At 45.0% G+C, this 18,529-nt stretch overlaps 2 protein-coding genes across 8 annotated transcripts in view; both read right to left on the bottom strand.

Annotated features, from left to right (window-relative positions):
• Positions 1-10,110, bottom strand: part of LOC125714407 (feline leukemia virus subgroup C receptor-related protein 2-like) — a 34,973-nt gene extending 24,863 nt beyond the window's left edge. Inside the window, exon 1 of one of the 2 annotated variants that reach the window (XM_048984969.1) lies at positions 9,924-10,110. In XM_048984969.1, coding sequence (XP_048840926.1) covers positions 9,924-9,932 — 9 coding nt within the window. In that variant the 5' untranslated portion in view covers positions 9,933-10,110. Of the gene's footprint in view, positions 1-1,330; positions 1,496-9,923 lie in introns of those variants that run through there. The other variant, XM_048984968.1, reaches the window with a different exon arrangement.
• A 173-nt stretch (positions 10,111-10,283) lies between these two features.
• Positions 10,284-18,319, bottom strand: LOC125714408 (jun dimerization protein 2-like). 6 transcript variants are annotated; one of them, XM_048984973.1, is made up of 5 exons: positions 13,996-14,403; positions 13,872-13,933; positions 11,931-13,810; positions 11,522-11,626; positions 10,284-11,181 (listed from the first exon to the last, which is right to left on the bottom strand). In XM_048984973.1, the coding sequence occupies exons 3-5, from the start codon at positions 12,123-12,125 to the stop codon at positions 10,996-10,998; spliced, it is 486 nt and encodes a 161-aa protein (XP_048840930.1). In that variant the 5' UTR covers positions 12,126-13,810; positions 13,872-13,933; positions 13,996-14,403; the 3' UTR covers positions 10,284-10,995. The 6 variants fall into 6 exon arrangements, with proteins under 6 accessions (XP_048840930.1, XP_048840927.1, XP_048840932.1 ...); XM_048984970.1 differs by lacking the exons at positions 13,872-13,933; positions 13,996-14,403 and adding an exon at positions 18,163-18,319 and having other exon boundaries at positions 11,931-12,132; XM_048984975.1 differs by lacking the exons at positions 13,872-13,933; positions 13,996-14,403 and adding an exon at positions 18,163-18,318 and having other exon boundaries at positions 11,931-12,152.
• Positions 18,320-18,529: the final 210 nt, after the last annotated feature.

Genomic DNA, 18,529 nt, shown 5'->3' with positions numbered 1-18,529 from the left:
TGTTTTTAAGGGGTTGGGCTAGAGCCTTTATTTCCAGTGAAGAGAACTCTTAATGCTTCAGCATACCAAGCCATTTTGGACAATTCTATGCTTCCAATTTTGTGGGAACAGTTTGTGAAAGGCCCTTTTCTGTTCCAGCATGACTGTGCTACAGTGCACAAAGCAAGATCCATAAATACATGGTTGGGTGAGTTTGGTGTGAAAGCCCTGACCTCAACCCCATCAAACACCTTTGGGATGAACCAGAATGGAGATTGAGGGCCAGGCCTTCAAGTCCAACATCAGTGCCTGACCTCATAAATGCTCTTATGGATGAATGGGCAAAAAGTCCCACAGACACTCCAAAAACCTGCGAAAAGCCTTCCCAAACTCCATAATGATGCCTATGGATTCAGAATGGGATGTTATAAAAGTTCCTGTAGGTGTAATGGCCAGGTGCGGCAATACTTTTATACCTATAGTGTATTCATGAATTCGTTAACATTGCCATTAGGTGCTTACTTCAAAAACTTGAAGGTCTGTAAAATACATTGTAACTGCACACATCTGTCAGTTGATTAAACCAGACACAGTTATAGGTTAAATAAAGGCAAAATAACCTAAAGAGAGCCATACTGTATTATTCAATTCAATTTATATACTTTTTTTTTACAGGCTGGAGGAAAGACCAACACACGATACCACCTCCAAAGGCTATTTCTAGAAAGCAGTGGCAGAAATAGACCACACCAACTTTTTAGGAAGGATGTGGTTTTCTCCAGCTCCTGGCAACAGCAGCAAGTTCCAGCTACGGAGTCACTGTGCACATTTACAAGCATGCAAGGCCTCCTCACTTTGGCCATTTTCTGTTTCAGTGACTACAGCATCAGCCCCAAAGAGCATATCTAACACAGTCAGAATGTAGCTGCAGCTTCCCTGCTACAGAAGCAAAGGAGTTTTCTCCATTGCTCTTGTGATAATCCCAGGTAAATTACGGGTGGACAAAGAGTGTCTTGCTTAAGTTATCAGCCTGGCATATAGATCCATTCCCTCCACCGGCCCAACCCCCCATACTGGCAGTCCTTCTGCACTATCCTCCTCCCACAGCCCTTAAAGGAGCATCACATGAGTGTCGCCGGGGGGGGGGGGGGGGGGGGGGCGGCATATTCACACCGGTGCACCGCACATGGAAGTGGTAACTCAGCCAAGCAATTGCCTATCTTGCATACAAAGACAAGACGCCCCACACCGCAGGACAGAGACTCAACCCTAACAGCAAGCCAGAGGAGAACCCATGTGATCTGACAGCCTACTGACAGAGAGGAAACGCCAAAGGTGGGGGGGCTCCTACCTGCTGGACGTCAGGAGAAGGCGAGCCGGTGTAACATGTGTCGTTACTGTCTGAACCTTGCGCCATTGCAGGGGAGCACAGGACCGATCCTCTCAGCGCTTCTGCTCTGTGTGAGCGTGTGTCAGTGTGCTGAGTAACACTTGGACATGTTCCTAATGAGTAATGAGTTTCTGATTCTCTCTCACTCTCTCGCTTTCTGGCTCCTTTTCTGTTTGATGAGCTGCTGTCTCATTGCCAGTGTCTGCTGGGAAGTGACACCAAGCTAAAAGCCAAAAACTGTTCACAGATCCCTGCAAACACATAACCGTTGTGTTTATTGTCACATATTATTGTTGTTATCTGAAGTATTTGCAAAGCATTACATACATGTATTTTCTGTTATATGCAGGGGACAAACTCTGTCTTACTGTATGCACGTATTTTACAAAGTCTGTTTTAATAAACAGCATTAACTTAAAGTATTAAACAACTATGCTGCAATGTCCTTCACTGTGTGTTAGTCTAAGCCCAAAGCTCCTGCACATCTATGAGAAATTCCTGCTAGGATTTAATATAATATATTATAATATTTACAACTAAACCAATATAAACAACAACATAAACTGTCTCAATGAAATGAATCAAATAAATGGGAGATATTTCAACATAACAATAGAAATGATGAAAATGTATTAAGAATGAAAACATTTTATAGTTCACACTATAGCGAAGGATTAAATGGACATACCTTCATAAAATGTTATATGTAAAATTTGAATTAAAGAATAAAAGAACAGATTTTCATTTATTGCGTGATGAATAATGGGCATGGCGTTTAAATTTGAATATTGACTTCTTTTATGAAATGTATCCAGGCTCATAAATGAACATGTTGGAAGATGACTAGGCTTGCTGGTTCAGCAGGCAGCAGCTCTCTCTTACACCTCCCAGCTTTGAGTACCAGCCCTGCCCATTCTCCTTCCACGTGTATAAGGTATAGTACTGATAATTAATTGATCCCCATGTGGAAATTCTTTTTGTATCATTTTGCTCTCCATATAGGTGAGAGCAAGTTTGGGGGCCAAAGCAAGGGACCTGGGGTTAGGGGACTTGTTCAAGGGTTGATTGACATGTGATGATTCTGCCACAGATAGGGCTCAAGCCAGTGGCTTTCTGATGATAGGCACAGAGGCTAACTCTGCTGAGGAAAGGGAACACAACCCTAACTGGAAATAGATTGATGGGTATCGCCAAGGAACATGCAGAAAAGAATGAGTACTTTTCATGCCTTTCCCTTTGCAACACGACAGAAAGTAGAATAAGGGGCAGTAAAGGACATACTACACACTAACTGACGATGGTAATAGACTCCAGATATCTGGAAATGAGAGCAGAACCTCAGCTTTACTTCTCCTTTGAAGACAAAACCATGGCTCAGCCACGTTTCAGCCTTGTGAGACAGGGAGGGGAAGGTGTGGATGTGTGTGTGTGTGTGGGGGGCAAAGTCAGAAGACAAGTGCACTTGTTCAGGCCACCAGTTCCTTGTTTGCAATCTTTATATAGAGCTGAGTTTATTTTCTCTTATGTAAACACACCCAGAACCTGAAGCTAGATCCCAAACACAGCTTTAGTCTCTGCATTACCCAAAGCCCTTTTTCAGGCATCACTGCCACTTTCTTCTTCTTTTCCCTCACTGATTTTGATAAGCCTACCTGTACTCCTGCTCCCCAATAAAGTCCCAGTTCTTCCCCTCCTGCCCCTTGTGTCACATAGCTCTGTCCAGCATCCATTGGCAGCACATTTTACAGGCCTGCCTGGCACCCTTCATAATTAATACTTGTTCTACATCTAGTTCTTTCATATCACCCCCTGAGACACCTGCTTACAAGACAACGGATCTTGTAGTCTATCCACACATAATATGAATTTGGGTGAATTTACAGTTGCATAACCAACAACGTTTGAGCATTTGAGAAAACTGTACCTCATGCATATTACCACTTGCTGTCAGGGTCCTCCCCCCTTAGGGCCACTTTTGCTTCAGCCGCATGTGGGAACTTGTGACACCACACCCAGGACATCAGTATCACTTGTTTGCTAGCAATAAAGTAAGTATATTAAAGCTGTAGATCGTAACTGGGTGTGTATAAATGCATTTACTGGGAGGCGTGAAGCAATCGCAAGGCTGGAAACAAAGCCTCAGTCATAATACAGGAATGGCCAGTTCTGTGCTTCTTGGACCAGTACCACTGTATTATCACTAATGTGACATACTTCAGAATCACATTTACAAAGCAAGAGAAAATTAAATTTTAAATCTGAATGAGTATGGAGATCAATTTACGTCTAACGTAATCGTACTTAAATATGAAATATATCTTGTAATTTTATGAAATGCAAATCCATACCCAGAGCTGCAGATGTATACCTGTCACACAGGTACAATTCTCATTTTACAATTACAAATCCTAATTTATGGGTTTGCGATGTTCAGGTTGTGATTATGAAGTTCATGAATTTTCAAGTTTAGTTCTCCATTTACCGATCACTGTTTACATGAAGAAAGTTACATTTCCAGTGTCCAATGGGTTTTGACAAAGAAAAATTCTCACTATCCTCAAGTTCCGATGAGCTCCAATGAGTCATTATATGAATGTGCCTTACTGAATGAATTTAGGTCTAGGTCTGTAGAACATTATAGAGTTATACATTATAGAGTATAACATACCATTACAAGCTAAAATGAAATACACTTGTTTGGCTTTGAAATGTTTCTATGGAGACGATTATTGTATACTGTCCCCTTCATGAGCTGTTTATTGTTATTTTTTATTAATGAAGTTATGTGAAACGTTAGTGAGCCTAATCTAGCCCAGTAGGCGCAGTATGAAAGAAACCCAACCTTTAACATGGACAGAGTAGCCCAGCCTACACTTATGCTTAACTTGTTTCATGCAATTATCTTTACTCTAGACCCTGTAGCAGGTCGCAGTTTTGCAACAATTTTTACAGATAATGATCATTGTTTTGTTTTACCGAATGACATGCAGCCTGCACAGCCTCCCTTACAATGCGGCATGATCACACACACACAACGGGAATTGGAGGAGCTGTCAGTAAAGTGCGTGCCTGCGGTTCCGGACTCAGGCATCCTCTATCCTGCTGATGCTGAATGCTGCAGCTCTCTCTCTCACACACAGCAGGCTTTATTAATAACACATTCGAAATGAATTAAGAAAGCATTTGGCCCACAGACATTTTCAACTGCTGATTTTTTTTTATAAGGTGAATATTTAGCTTAAAATTTTATTTTTAGCTCTTTAAAAAATGACCGAGGTCCAGACCTCTGTGACATCATAGGTGGCTACAGCCTTGCTCTGGATAACAAAATAAATTAACAAAATAAATTGGCTTCAATTATATGCCAACAAGCTGCTCGAGCTGTGGCCGTAAGGTGGTCGGTGCCTGTCGCGGCGGCAATCCCCGAACCCGCTGGTGGACACCGGTGGTAAGGGATGCCATCAAGCTGAAGAAGGAGTCCTATCTGGCCTTTTTGGCCTGTGGGACTCCAGACGCAGCTGACAGCTACCGGCAGGCCAAGCAGGATGCGGCTTTGGCGGTTGCTGAGGCAAAAACTCGGATGTGGGAGGAGTTTGGCAAGGCCATGGAGAACGACTTCCGGACGGCTTCGAGGAGATTCTGGTCCACCATCCGGCGGCTCAGGGCGGGAAAGCGGTGCAGCATCAACACTATTTATGGTGGGGATGGTGTGCTGCTGACCTCAACTCGGGACGTTTTGGGTCGGTGGAAGGAATACAAGCGGCCGAAATGAGTTTCCTCCGCAGGGTGGCTGGGCTCTCCATTAGAGATAGGGTGAGGAGCTCGGTCATTCGGGAGGGACTCAGAGTAGAGCCGCTGCTCCTCCGCATTGAGAGGAGCCAGATGAGGTGGCTCGGGCATCTGATTAGGATGCCTCCGGGACGCCTCCCTGGGGAGGTGTTCCGGGCATGTCCCACTGGGAGGAGACCCCGGGGAAGACCCAGGACACGCTGGAGAGACTATGTCTCCCTGCTGGCCTGGGAACGCCTCGGGATCCCCCCAGAAGAGCTGGATGAAGTGGCCGGGGAGAGGGAAGTCTGGGCTTCCCTGCTGAGACTGCAGCCCCCGCGACCCGACCCCGGATTAAGCGGAAGATGATGGATGGATGGATGGATGGATGGATATATGCCAACAAAGTGCACTGCTTCCGGTTTATCTTGGCAATGATTGTGTAAACTTTAAGAAAGTGATTAGTAATTCTATGAATCAATTGCACTTATCGGCAACACACTGTCTAAAATACTCTTGTAAAATGAGAATCTGTTACGGCCTTCTGGCCTGCCTGCCCCTCCACCTCTGCCCTAGTAGGATGGGGTCCCCCTCTCTGGTTCCTTCCAAGGTTTCTTCCTTCTAGGGACAGGGATAATGTAAAGCGCTTTGAGACCATGTACCACCATACATACGCAATGCAACGCATATCCTACACAAGCAGTGTACTGACTATATTTGGGCATGTAGTTAACATCTATCTGGTGGGTTAAAGGTCATGACTACCAGAGGGCAGTGTGAGAAAACTATGTTGGTCTGCTCTTTCATTTCTGGTCTCACATGTTGTGACAAGAGGGTCTAGCTGCAGACTCCTGTAGAGTGGAGCTCCACCCGAAATACATCACCTCCACAGGAAACACGTGATCTTTAAGGACGTAAAGTGGAGCTCCGGTTAAGGTTAGGGTTTATTCGCTGTAACAGAGAGTTGAGGTCACGTATTTCCGGTGAAGCTCCACTCTACAGGCGTCTGCAGCTGGACCCTTCTCTGTTGTAACATGAAATGTTGTACAGTTACTGCCTGAGCAGGAAGTTGCATATTTTGTAATACTGCTGCAGCATTCTCTGTATCCTAACCACTGCTCTACATCATATTGGTACCTCGCTTTGCCATATATCACTTTACTGTCCCATGTAGAATGTTGCATTGTATATTGTTAGATATTTCGTAATAGTTAGTATTTTGAAATTAGGCTGCACAATACTGAAAAAAATCAATTTCTGCAATAAGTATTGCAGTATTTATAAAGAAAAGGAGCGGCATTAAAATTGCACAGCTTGCTAAGTTTTGTTTCCTATAACAATATAACTGTTCTAGCGAAATGTAACCCCACGCTCTCGGTGAATTTTATCAACAAGATTTATAAATATCAGAACTGTATTGAGAAATCATGTTGCTTATGAAAGTAAGCAAATAAGAATTTTAAGTGAGAATTTCATTATACTTTGTACACATGATGCTGCTTTCTTACAAACTTAAAGTGCAATTTCATTTTGAAGTGGGACACAATAGTGCACAAAAATCACATATTACTTTAATACTAACTGTACTGTATATAAACGCATAGCACCTTAACAAAAGGTGACCATACTGCCACTCCAATTTTTGGTAGCACTACATCTCACATACGCATTGTGTTAAGTCCTTGCATAGGTGCACGGACGATGTGTGGAGTCAACACAGAAAATGCGTGGCAGCCATGATGCGTATGTGTGCACATTCCATGTAAGTGTGGATGTCATCATATACCTGCTGCAGGGAGCTCAAGGAGCTCAAGAAGAACCTTCTGGGGCTACAAGTCAACACATCCTCTATCTCCTGGATCACTTACTATCTGACAGACAGACTCCAGTTTGCGCAGCTTGGAAGCTGTGTTTCTGATCTAGCGAGAAGGAACACAGGAGCGGCACAAGGAACTGTTCTGGCTCAATTCCTGTTCACCTTATACACCTCAGACTTTTAGTCCACTTGCTTGTTCTCTGATGACTTAACCGTGGTGGAGTGTGTCAGAGAAAGGAAAGAGTTAGAGTACAGAGATTTGGTGGGGAAGTTTGTGGAGTGGTGTGGGAGGAATCATCTGCACCTGAATATGGTCTAGACCTGGGAGGTGGAGGTTGACTTCTAGAGGAATAAAACTGCTCCAAAACCTGTATACTGTACATCCTGGATGAAGAGGTTGGGATGGTTTAAGATTACCAACGCTTACAGTAGGTGTTAACCTTAATAACAGTCCAGACTGGAAAACCAACACCAATACTACTTACTAGAAGGGGATGAATAGACATTTTATTTTCTGAGGAAACTGAGATACTTCAATGTGTGCAAGATGTTGGAGATCTTCTACAAATCTGGAGTGGCAGGTGCACAATTCTTTGCTGTGAGGGTGCTGTATTGGGGATAAACTCATCAAGAAAGCTGAATTTGTGGTAATAACCTTAACTACATCATGATAGTTGCAACTCACCCTCTTCATGGCCTACTGGTGCACCACCACAGCAGTTACTAAATAGGTTTTTTATCTCTGATGTACAGGAGATCATTCTTGCCGACAGCCATCACACTACATAATAGAGCGGTAGAGATCATTCTTACTGACAACCATCACATGATAAAATATAGTAGTACAGGAGATCATTCGTAATGACAGCCATCACACTCGATAATAGCTCAGTCCTGACTGTCCAATGCACACACAGTACAGTCATGCATTGCATAACGATGCGTCAGTCAATGACAGACCACATATACGATAGTGGTCCCATAAGATTATAATGGACCTGAAAAATTCTTTTTGCTTAGTAAAGTTGTAGCCATTGTAATGTCGTAGCGTAACCCTTTACTCATGTGTTTGCGGCGATGCTGGTCTAAGTAAACCTACTGTGCTGCCAGTCAATAAAAGTATTATACATACAATTAAGTACAGTTCATAATACTTTATAATGATAGTAAACAACCATTGTATGTTACTGGTTTACTGGGTCCGCCTCATCTCCAAAAGGTGAAGTAAAATACAAAATCCTAATTTCATCAATAAACTAACTAAAACATATTTTGATCCATCTTTGCCTCACAACAGAAACAATTTCTTAAATTTCACAGGCCATTTATTGCAGTGTAGTCAGTTTATTAATGAAATTGGAATTTTGTTTAAATATAAGAAAATTATACTTGCTTAGATTTTCATTTTTTGTAGTGAAGTTAAGATACCTGAAATCAGGTATTGTACCTGATTTCAGGTAAGTCAGAGCAGCTTTCATAATCACTGCTCTCCCTGGTGGATGGATAAATCATTGCAAGTACTTTACACACAGAGAGGCAAGGGGCGGATCATGCCGGCCCCCTTGTTCATTACATCATCGTGGGGGATCGCATTATAGTCAAGGTCCCACCCAGGACCCAGCAGGGGCCAGCCAAGGACCAGCCAAAGATCAGCCAAGGACCAGCCAAGGCCCCATCATGGAAACTGGGGAAAATTCAAGTGGCTACATCTGTATGTATTTACTATACTGTCTTAAAAAATTAAACTGACTGTAAAAAAGTTTATTGTAGCCTAGGTGTGTAGTAGGCCTTCTAGGTTTGTGTAAGTATACTCTAAGATGTTTGTACAAGAATAAAATCCCCTGACGCATTTCTCAGAATGTATCACTGTTGTTTTGCTGTCAGCTACAGATACCTTCTTACGTCCTATTTTGTCAAAATTATTTATTAATTTACTGTGAAAAAAACCCTTTTACATACTTTATTTCATTGTATTCATTAAGCGGTCCCATTTGTATATTTGCACAGTTTACGCAGCAGACTGTGCATTTTAAATTCCTATTCTAAACTTGCACTACCTTTAACATATACATCGCTGAATACTTGATGTTCCAATTACTGCTACATATAGTATGGTTATTTCAAATACTTAAAAGTTATTTACCTGATTATTTATCTGATCTATTTCACTTGTGTATCCTGTTTTCTATCTATCTATATATCTATGTCGGTTTCATTATAACTGGATAAGATTAAACTGACAACAGTGACTAAGTAAATTCAGTTATTGTTAATTAAACAGTTACTTGGATCGACAAACTGAGAAAAGGAAAGAATCAAGAAATTGGTCAATATTACAACCCATACCTCACATTGTGAGAAACTGGGTTCGTTGTTTTTGTGTTTTTCCGACAGCGACCTCTACTGGTGCTTGGAATACGGAAATTTGTTTTCGCCAGGTGAAGGGTGGAGGGAGGCATCCTTCTGAGGGTACATATGCTGCAGGGGTTTTCAAACTTCCTTGAACTACCAAATGAAAATATATCGGAACCAAAGACCCCTTACAACGTATGCGTTATGAGTAACAAACAAGCGGGACTCCCCCTCCCGTAATATTATTTGCTCCAGGGGAAGATTCCTCTTTGAAAGTTTTTCACACCGGGGTTTGTCAAGCATACAAACTACTACACGGACCACAGGTTTATGACGTTTCCATCTGAGAAATGACTGCACTAGCCTATTATTGGTGAGATTTTAATTCCTCAGTTTCTCTAGTTTCATTGCACACTCTGATTTAAAAAATATATATTACTTGACATCAAAAAGAGATTTCCTCTCCTTTAATGATTTAAAGATTAGGTGCCACTGTATTGCTTAGGCTGAACTGCAGCGTCTATTCATGAACGCAACCGCAGTAGTAACACCACATCCATACACAGTTTACTGCTATTGTCCACTACAGGACAGAGATCCTGAGCTCAAGTGACTCACCAGCCTCATTACCTTGGACTGCAGGCGGAAAGTTCTGGCGCTTTGGAAGCACTTCAAGTTTGCAAGACCGTGGCGTCATCAACCGTTATTGCGACGTTTAAATTGGTTACCACTAGATGGCGTCAAATGCCAGACAGCAAGTTTAGCTGTAGTATCAGCTTGCCAAAGCGCAGCCGCTAAAAGCAGGTCAAGCGGTATTGACCAACCTCGAGCATGCCAATGTTTTGCAATAATCGACTCAAGTTTCCCATTTGCAAACCACAGTCATCTTCACATATATTTCATCTAAGAAAATAAGCAGATTTACTGGATGCCATCAAGGCCACTAAAAATATTTAATAGACAACACAATGGAAGTCCTTTAGTATTTCACAATAGGTTGTATTGGTATGAAGACATACATATTACTGGTACAAAACTTAGGAAAAACCACTCTGCCAGGAATGGAAACACAATACTAATCAGGAGAAGAAGCAACACATACGGAATACAAAAGCTTATGTACAAGGTATCACATCAAGTGATTTCATATTTCATGAATATAGCAGTATATAAAAAATACAAAGCAAATTAACACGTAACAAATATAGTAACAAAAACCATATGACTGTAAACATAGAGATGTGCTCTTGTGACGCCTGCATCACCACAAAAAAAACAAACAAAGGATTCGGATCAACCGATCGCTCCTACCCTCTAGGGCAGGACATAAAATCTAAAATCAGCATTTTTCAAATACTGTTATATTAAAATCCAGCCAGGATATACAGAAGCACAACAAAAGGATGATGTGCCTTTTCTTGGATACCTGTGGCAAACCAGACAATTTGACTTTAGTGTCATTCAACAGTTTGCCATGGTCCGTTTCTGCTGCATTTCCTTGGTAACGACGACGGCGGTGCTAATCTCAGGATGCTACACGTCAACAATGCCAGGAACCAGTCCCGCTATAAACGGGACAGAGAAACCTCGGCAAAGGCAGCCACTCCCCAGGTCTGTCCCTGCCGACAGAGCCCAGACTAACGGTGCCGCTCGCTCTGGCTGTAAATGGTCACGTAATAGCAGTCGCTGCTTATTTGGCCCCCAGATGATCAAGCAGGGGGTTGGCCTCAGTCTCAGGGGTCTTGATGCTGTCGGTCCGCACGATGCAGGTTGGCCGGTGCCGGTTTAGCATGACGATGAGCTGCTGCCGCTCCTGCTTTAGTTCCTCAATCTGGGCCTTCAGCTCCGAGTTCACCAGCTCCAGGCGCTCTGACTCCTGGGAAGCAAAAAAGATGCTGTTAAAGCTGCTGGGGGTGGGGGGGGGGGGTGGCGCTACACCGATCAGTCATTCAACCCATTAATATGGCCATCAGTGAGCTAGAAAAGCAAAGACAGCACGCTGTAATGGAGGAGTTAACTTCTCTCTATACCTGCATAGCGGAAATGACCTTTAATGTGCTACAAGTCACGAACCAAAATTATCCAGAATTAAGAAAAGCATGATGATATCTGCTGCCCAACACCACCGACAAGAGGCAAACGCTGCTGCTGACTGACTACGACTGGAAGGCTGACATGTTCCAGAGGTTGCATGTCATGCTGAGCACCTTGCTCACCTTCTGCAGGAAGTCTGTCCGCTCTTTTTTCTTATTACGGCATCGTGCTGCTGCCACCTTGTTCTTCTCTCTCCGCCGCTTCCTCCTCTCCTCATCCTCATTCATCTGCCAGAGGAAGCAGAATGTTTAGACTCCACTGCCATGGTGTTTAGCTCAGCACAACAGTAAAAAAATGAGAGCCGTTCAGCCCTGTGTTTGTAAATGAAAGCTATTAGTCGTTTGGCAGTCCCTCCCGGGTCTGAATCAGGCAATGTCCTTCAAACACTTAAGCTGTTTATGCAAGAAAAGCCAAATAAATATCATGTTCTGCAAATGAACAGATGTCAACAGTCATAAGCTGGTCACATGTGTCGTCATGGTAACCTGAGCTTATACACCCTCCGGCAGACCCCACCCCATTGATCCTCACCTCCTCTTTCAGGGGGGAAGACCTCTTCCCCAGCCTGCTCAGGAAGTGTAGGGGAGAGATCATGGCCCCTAGGGTGTGCAGGTCAGCCAGCCGCAGCTGCTCTGTTAGTGTGGCCCCAGGCACCCCGGCCAGCGGCCCCAGGCTGGGGATGGCACCAGGGGCCAAGGAGGGGTCAGGGATCTGTCCGGGCATCATGTCTGACCTGGGTGGGGGCAAAGAATACTCATGTTAATAAATTTACTTTCACCTGCTCAGAAACCAAAAACAAATGTTTGAGTTTTTAACTTTTTCCGCTACATTTTCTTCAAGCAAACAGCCTGCTTATGTGAGTGATTCAGCTACAGTAGACAGTGTATGTCACAGCCAGCACCGATGTCCCCCCCCCCCCCTTGGGGCAGAAAGACCAAGATGACACGATAGAAGAGAAAGGGGGAGGCAAGAAGCTCTGCCTGGCCAAAGGCAAACTAATGTGTACAGAGCACCTTTGCCTTCAGAGGCACCTTCAGGCAGCAGAGCCCTTTAGCAGTGGGACAACCTAAAAAAAAAGGAAATCTCCAGAAATCCATTTTTAAAAAGCTAGTGGTATGTTGAAGAGAGAGCAGAAACCATCAGAAAGGCATTAGAGGCAGGACTCGACGTCAGCCGCCCTCCAAGGACCCCAGACACAGCCTGAGCAAGAAACAGGGTGTAACCTGAGAATGTCTGCTGGATACAGAGAATACAGTCAGCCTCCCTCATGAAGCATGAACAGACAGAACAGAGACAGGCAGAGATCCAGCTAGGAAAAAAAACGCAGCGGCAGAGAGTCCCGGATGCTGAGCTCACTGAAGGCAGCCAGGCCTCCCTGTGACACGCAGGTTCAAATCTAGCCTGTGCTGCTGCTAAGGGGCCCGCAGCAGACCAGCTGACAGTCCTGATCACACAGGTTTCATATCAGCTCCCCCCCCCCCCCCGTGGATGTCTGTTTGTGCATGCATGCTCATGCAAGAACAGAAACACACACAGATACAAAGACCAAATAGCAGACTCAGGCACATCTGCTGTGCTGAGCGAACATGAAGCTGCACTGCTCCCTAAGGCCACAGGGCACCTTCAGCACTGCTGTGCTGAGCGAACATGAAGCTGCACTGCTCCCTAAGCCCACAGGGACTTTCAGTACTGCTGTGCTGAGCGAACATGAAGCTGCACTGCTCCCTAAGCCCACAGGGACTTTCAGTACTGCTGTGCTGAGCGAACATGAAGCTGCACTGCTCCCTAAGGCCACAGGGCACCTTCAGCACTGCTGTGCTGAGCGAACATGAAGCTGCACTGCTCCCTAAGCCCACAGGGACTTTCAGCACTGCTGTGCTGAGCGAACATGAAGCTGCACTGCTCCCTAAGGCCACAGGGCACCTTCAGCACTGCTGTGCTGAGCGAACATGAAGCTGCACTGCTCCCTAAGCCCACAGGGACTTTCAGCACTGCTGTGCTGAGCGAACATGAAGCTGCACTGCTCCCTAAGTCCACAGGGCACCTTCAGCACTGCTGTGCTGAGCGAACATGAAGCTGCACTGCTCCTTAAGCCCACAGGGCACCTTCAGCACTGCTGTGCTGAGCGAACATGAAGATGCACTGCTCCCTAAGGCCACAGGGCACCTTCAGCACTGCTGTGCTGAGCGAACATGAAGCTGCACTGCTCCCTAAGGCCACAGGGCACCTTCAGCACTGCTGTGCTGAGCGAACATGAAGCTGCACTGCTCCCTAAGGCCACAGGGCACCTTCAGCACTGCTGTGCTGAGCGAACATGAAGATGCACTGCTCCCTAAGGCCACAGGGCACCTTCAGCACTGCTGTGCTGAGCGAACATGAAGCTGCACTGCTCCCTAAGGCCACAGGGTCACCTTCAGCACTGCTGTGCTGAGTGAACATGAAGCTGCACTGCTCCCTAAGGCCACAGGGCACCTTCAGCACTGCTGTGCTGAGCAAACATGAAGCTGCACTGCTCCCTAAAGCCACAGGGTCACCTTCAGCACTGCTGTGCTAAGCAAACATGAAGCTGCACTGCTCCCTAAGGCCACAGGGTCACCTTTGCCCCTGACATGCTGAGCGAACATGAAGCTACACAGGCAGTAGCAGTCCAGATACCCAGGCCCCTGGCAGCCAACAACCTGATGGCTAAAAAAAAAAAGGTGCAGGACCCTGGATGAAAATGTGGAAGAATGGATTGAGGGGGAGGGAGCAGACAAACTTCAGCCAATAAAATCTACAAAAAAAGTCCAGAAAAAGTAAGGGAGTAAGGCAGGAATGGTGTGGAAAAGGCTGACTCTTACTGCAGGAGCCCAACCTCATTATCCACACATTATCCTGGAGGAAAAAAAATACCTGACTATAATTCTGGGATTACACTCACAGGGTAAATGATGTTACCAAGGTAACGGCTGCACTGTTTGCTCAGAGTTAGACGGATTATAGTGTCGCCCCCCCCCCCCCCCCCCCCACATTCACACCACTCAGCTGTGTTGGAATAACTTGCACCAAACACGAAAGAGGCAATGGCTCCCAGCCAGTCCCCGCTTTGTTGCGGGGGACGAATCAATTCCATGTAACACAACCCACCTCCGTTTTCAAAACCAAGGCTTGCTGAAGTCACATGGGCTGCTTGCATCATACTTAAAAGGAATTCACAGACTCAGTCGTGTGTCCCTCTGACTGAGCCCTGGCTGCAAAAAGTGACTGGAGCACAAAGGCACACACTGCTCTTTTACTGCGAAGTTCAGGGTTTCAAACACCCAACATGTTTATAACAGACAAAATCACTTTTACATTCATTTCACCCTTGTGACAAGCTTTTTTTCTGCCTAGTCTGAAGCAGTTTCCCCTTTATAAAGCTGTCAATATCAGCCACCACGTAAAAAACGTGAGCTGAGTGCAGGGAGGGTTGAAGCGGCTTATAAGAGGGACAGTTCAGCAGCTCCATGTGGCTCGGTGCTCAGCTGTGACTCCCAGCCTGTGTCTCAGAGCTGCTGAGAGGCTGAGACGTCACAAAGTGCATGTGCCGCCCACAAGCTTTCCGCAGAAACAGGCCCTCACAGCCCCAGTCCATTCCAGCAGCTTATTTTTATATCTTGACAAAATAGGACAAAAAATGTTTTTTTTTGTTTCTTTTTTCATTCTGTGGTACAGGATGAAAACAAGTGTAATCTATTCCACCACAGCTTAACCATTGGAAAATCCATTTGTCTGGGCCTGTGACAAAACGCTCAGAAAGGTATATCGTTCTAGGGTTCTCAACTTTAATTTGATTATTCCTTTCAGAGTGGAAGCATCTAAAACACCACTCCCCACCAAAACTGGGTAACTCACCCTTTGCATTAATTCGCCAGATAATTGGCCTGCACAAACACATTCCACCCACTGCGATTCAAAGAGACAAAAGTCATGTTTTACAGAATACTTAGACACTCAAATGTTATAGTAGCCAGGAGGTCTGCAGGACAAGATTAAATGAAAAGGATCCTTCAGAAGAATTTTGGAATCATGTCCCATTTCTGGGCACCAAGGTGTAAAACCTTTGTAGAAAACATTAGCCAACGACAGGTTTTCCAGCAAGGTCAAGGTAATCCCCCCCCCCAACAGCTTCCCAGACAGGCCTGGCCTTAATGGTCACAGCCTGAAATAAGATACATTTCAATGTTTCTTCATCGCCCCACAACAGAAACCACAGACGGCTGCTCCGCTTTCTGCATGGCTTCTGATTATCTGCCCCAGTGGGGGTGTTACACATTTTGGCATTTCCATAATATCAGATAGAGAAAGTATGAGCAAAGAGGAGGGGTGAATACTTTTTCACGAGATGCACTCCAAAGTTCCTCTAAATGAGCAAGATCATCTGGAAATAATACAAAAAAAAAAAACAGAAGGAAAAAAGTAGTACCGTTTCTCAACCGTGTTTATTATAATGTTGGGCTAAGTCTGCGCAATATTCTTGCCCTGTGAATTATTTGCAATGCACAGAGCTCCTGTATAACAGGGCTGCTGCTCTGCCATGCGGCCATGTCAGGGGATCCCACCAGACAGACAATCCCAGCCCCTACAGCTGACAGAACCATGCAGTTACCACGACATCTGGCGGCAGCAGATCCACTCTGCTCAGTCTCCAGAGGGCTGGTCCACATCTCTGCAAGGCGTCTCTGCTTAAAATACACCTCCACCCCCCTCCCCCAGTCAGCTCTCCATGACTGCTAGGCCTCCACTGCCTTTCCATTAATCTGCAGTGCCATCCCATCTACGTGGAAACTATGTTGTGATAGAATCAAGTCAGGGAAGGTGGCAACACATCCCTTAATGCTGCTCAGATGTGCTTTCCCGCGGGTATTCGAGGGGCATTAGTGCAGATGTGGCAAATGATCACAGGCCATCAACAAGCAGAGGACCACAAAGAGAGCACTTCACCAGCAACGGCACCCAATATGATACATGTCGTGTGAGGAGATGCGTCGTGGACAATAAGCACTCATGTTTAACATTAGCCATTAGCAATGGGGAGTCACTCCCATTCTACCTGTAATCCAGAGTAAAGGCTCTTTCCTTAAATGCACCAACATGCATTCACTCTGCTGTTCACAACTTGATTGGGATCTCATAGATGATATTTAGGTTGTTAATGCCTAGGTATGGTGACTGCGAATCAAAAACGACAACATATTAAAATTACAACCTAATTCCGGATGCCCGCAGTGGTATAAAAGGCTGAAATTAGTCTAGGTACCTAATCATAGAAAAATAAGCCCCATTTCATAGTTATTATACTGACTGAATCTAACTAAAACTGAACTCTCGAGACAGATTTTGCTGATACAGCGACATCACTTTAAAATACTAATAACTTGTTACAGCCAATATGTGTGCATGTGTGTGTCTGTGTGTGCATGGAATAAATCAAATTTGTGCAACATTTTTTTTTTAATCTCCCAATTCATGAACTAAACCCAAAAATGTAGGCACAGGGTTAAAGGTACAGTTAAGAAACTAAACAAAAATGCAGCTATGTTGCAGAAGGATATCTAACTGAACTGAGTCTAAATCGCTCTCCCGTATGCGCTTCCCTACCACACAAAAACTGCAGGGAAACGTAATTAAACCAAATCAGTAAATATCCGAGGAAGCACAACGTGTGTATCTATATATAGATATAGATAGATATACATACATACATACATACATACATACATACATATATACACACACACACACACACACGCGCGCACACACACACACACACACACACACACACACACACACACACACACACACACACACACACACACACACACACACAATGAAAATCTAAACTGTGCTTCACAAAATATTATTGCAGCCGACGTGTCTATTATTCCTTCCATAGTATCGCCTTCATTTGTCCTTCCACATTAAGGTCACCACCGCATTCATTTCACAATACTCCTGGCGCTGGATATTCCCTCCTGGGTAGTGAAAGAGCCAGGGGGCCGCTGGAAAGCGAAAGGAAAGCAGCGGCTCCTCTGTACGCCATGCCCAGGGACTACGCTGCGCCGGGGCCGCCGAGGTGCCGCACGTCACCGGTGCCGGAACACGCCATCCGAGAGCCGAGCACTACGACAGCGTGCATTCAGTCAGGATCGCCTTCATCAAAAGTACAAACCGGACGATCTGATCTAAGCGCGGAAGTTCATTAAGAGATCGGCACAGAGCTTGAAGGTTCATGTCCCGGTTAACAGCACAGAAAGCGCAAAGCCCACCACCCCCTCCGAGAAATCACTGAAACACTGATCCCCGAAACGTCCAACCTTCCCCTCTTTCATCTGAAACCCGTCACGGCCATTTGCCTGCGTTGCATCGGCTTCGTGTCTCGGTTGTATACACACTGTTGTATATTAGAGTTTGGAAACTGACAGCATACGGCAGCCTGCCCGTGTGATTAGCGGTCAGCCAGCTCACAGGTGACAGACAACGCATAGGCTAATAGAAAATGCAATATATCACACAGTCAAGGGATAATAAAGTCATGCAGACCCCTTCAAACCAATGCACAGATATAACCGAGAGACTATACATGCAACACTTGCAGTCTCCTTTAGGACCCCCACAGTTTATCGATTCATCGCATAGCTCCCGCAAAGAGTAAAAATGCCATAAAAGTTGCTAAACTCCACACGCGCGACCCAGCGAACTAGCTAAACAAATCGTAAAAAGTTTTATTTTGCCTTGCATTTACCTGACTCTGGCTGTAAATCAAACGTATAATTCCTCTTTTCAGGTCAGCTGAAGGTCGGCTGTAGATTTTGAGACTAAAACGCCGTTGCATCAGCCCGTTTTTATATACAGATTTCTAACTGGGAGGGTTTGGGAATGCGGAACTTTTTTTTTCGCTAGACAGACGTAAGCAGGGATGTAAAAATACGGCCGAGCGTCTGTACAGAAACGAAGGGCGAAAAAAAGGTCTGTTTCGCTCCACCCCATAGCAACAAGAAAACACAACATAAGCCGCGGAGTCCCGCCTGCGGAAAGCTCTCTGGCAGCCCGGCCACGCGTGTGAAACCCGCCGGCTTCAGTAAACGCGCACCGGGCGCATTTGAATGTAT

Source organism: Brienomyrus brachyistius, chromosome 19, assembly GCF_023856365.1.
Source record: "Brienomyrus brachyistius isolate T26 chromosome 19, BBRACH_0.4, whole genome shotgun sequence".
NCBI classification, from domain to species: Eukaryota; Metazoa; Chordata; class Actinopteri; order Osteoglossiformes; family Mormyridae; genus Brienomyrus; species Brienomyrus brachyistius.
This window is presented reverse-complemented; position numbering and strand designations above follow the sequence as displayed.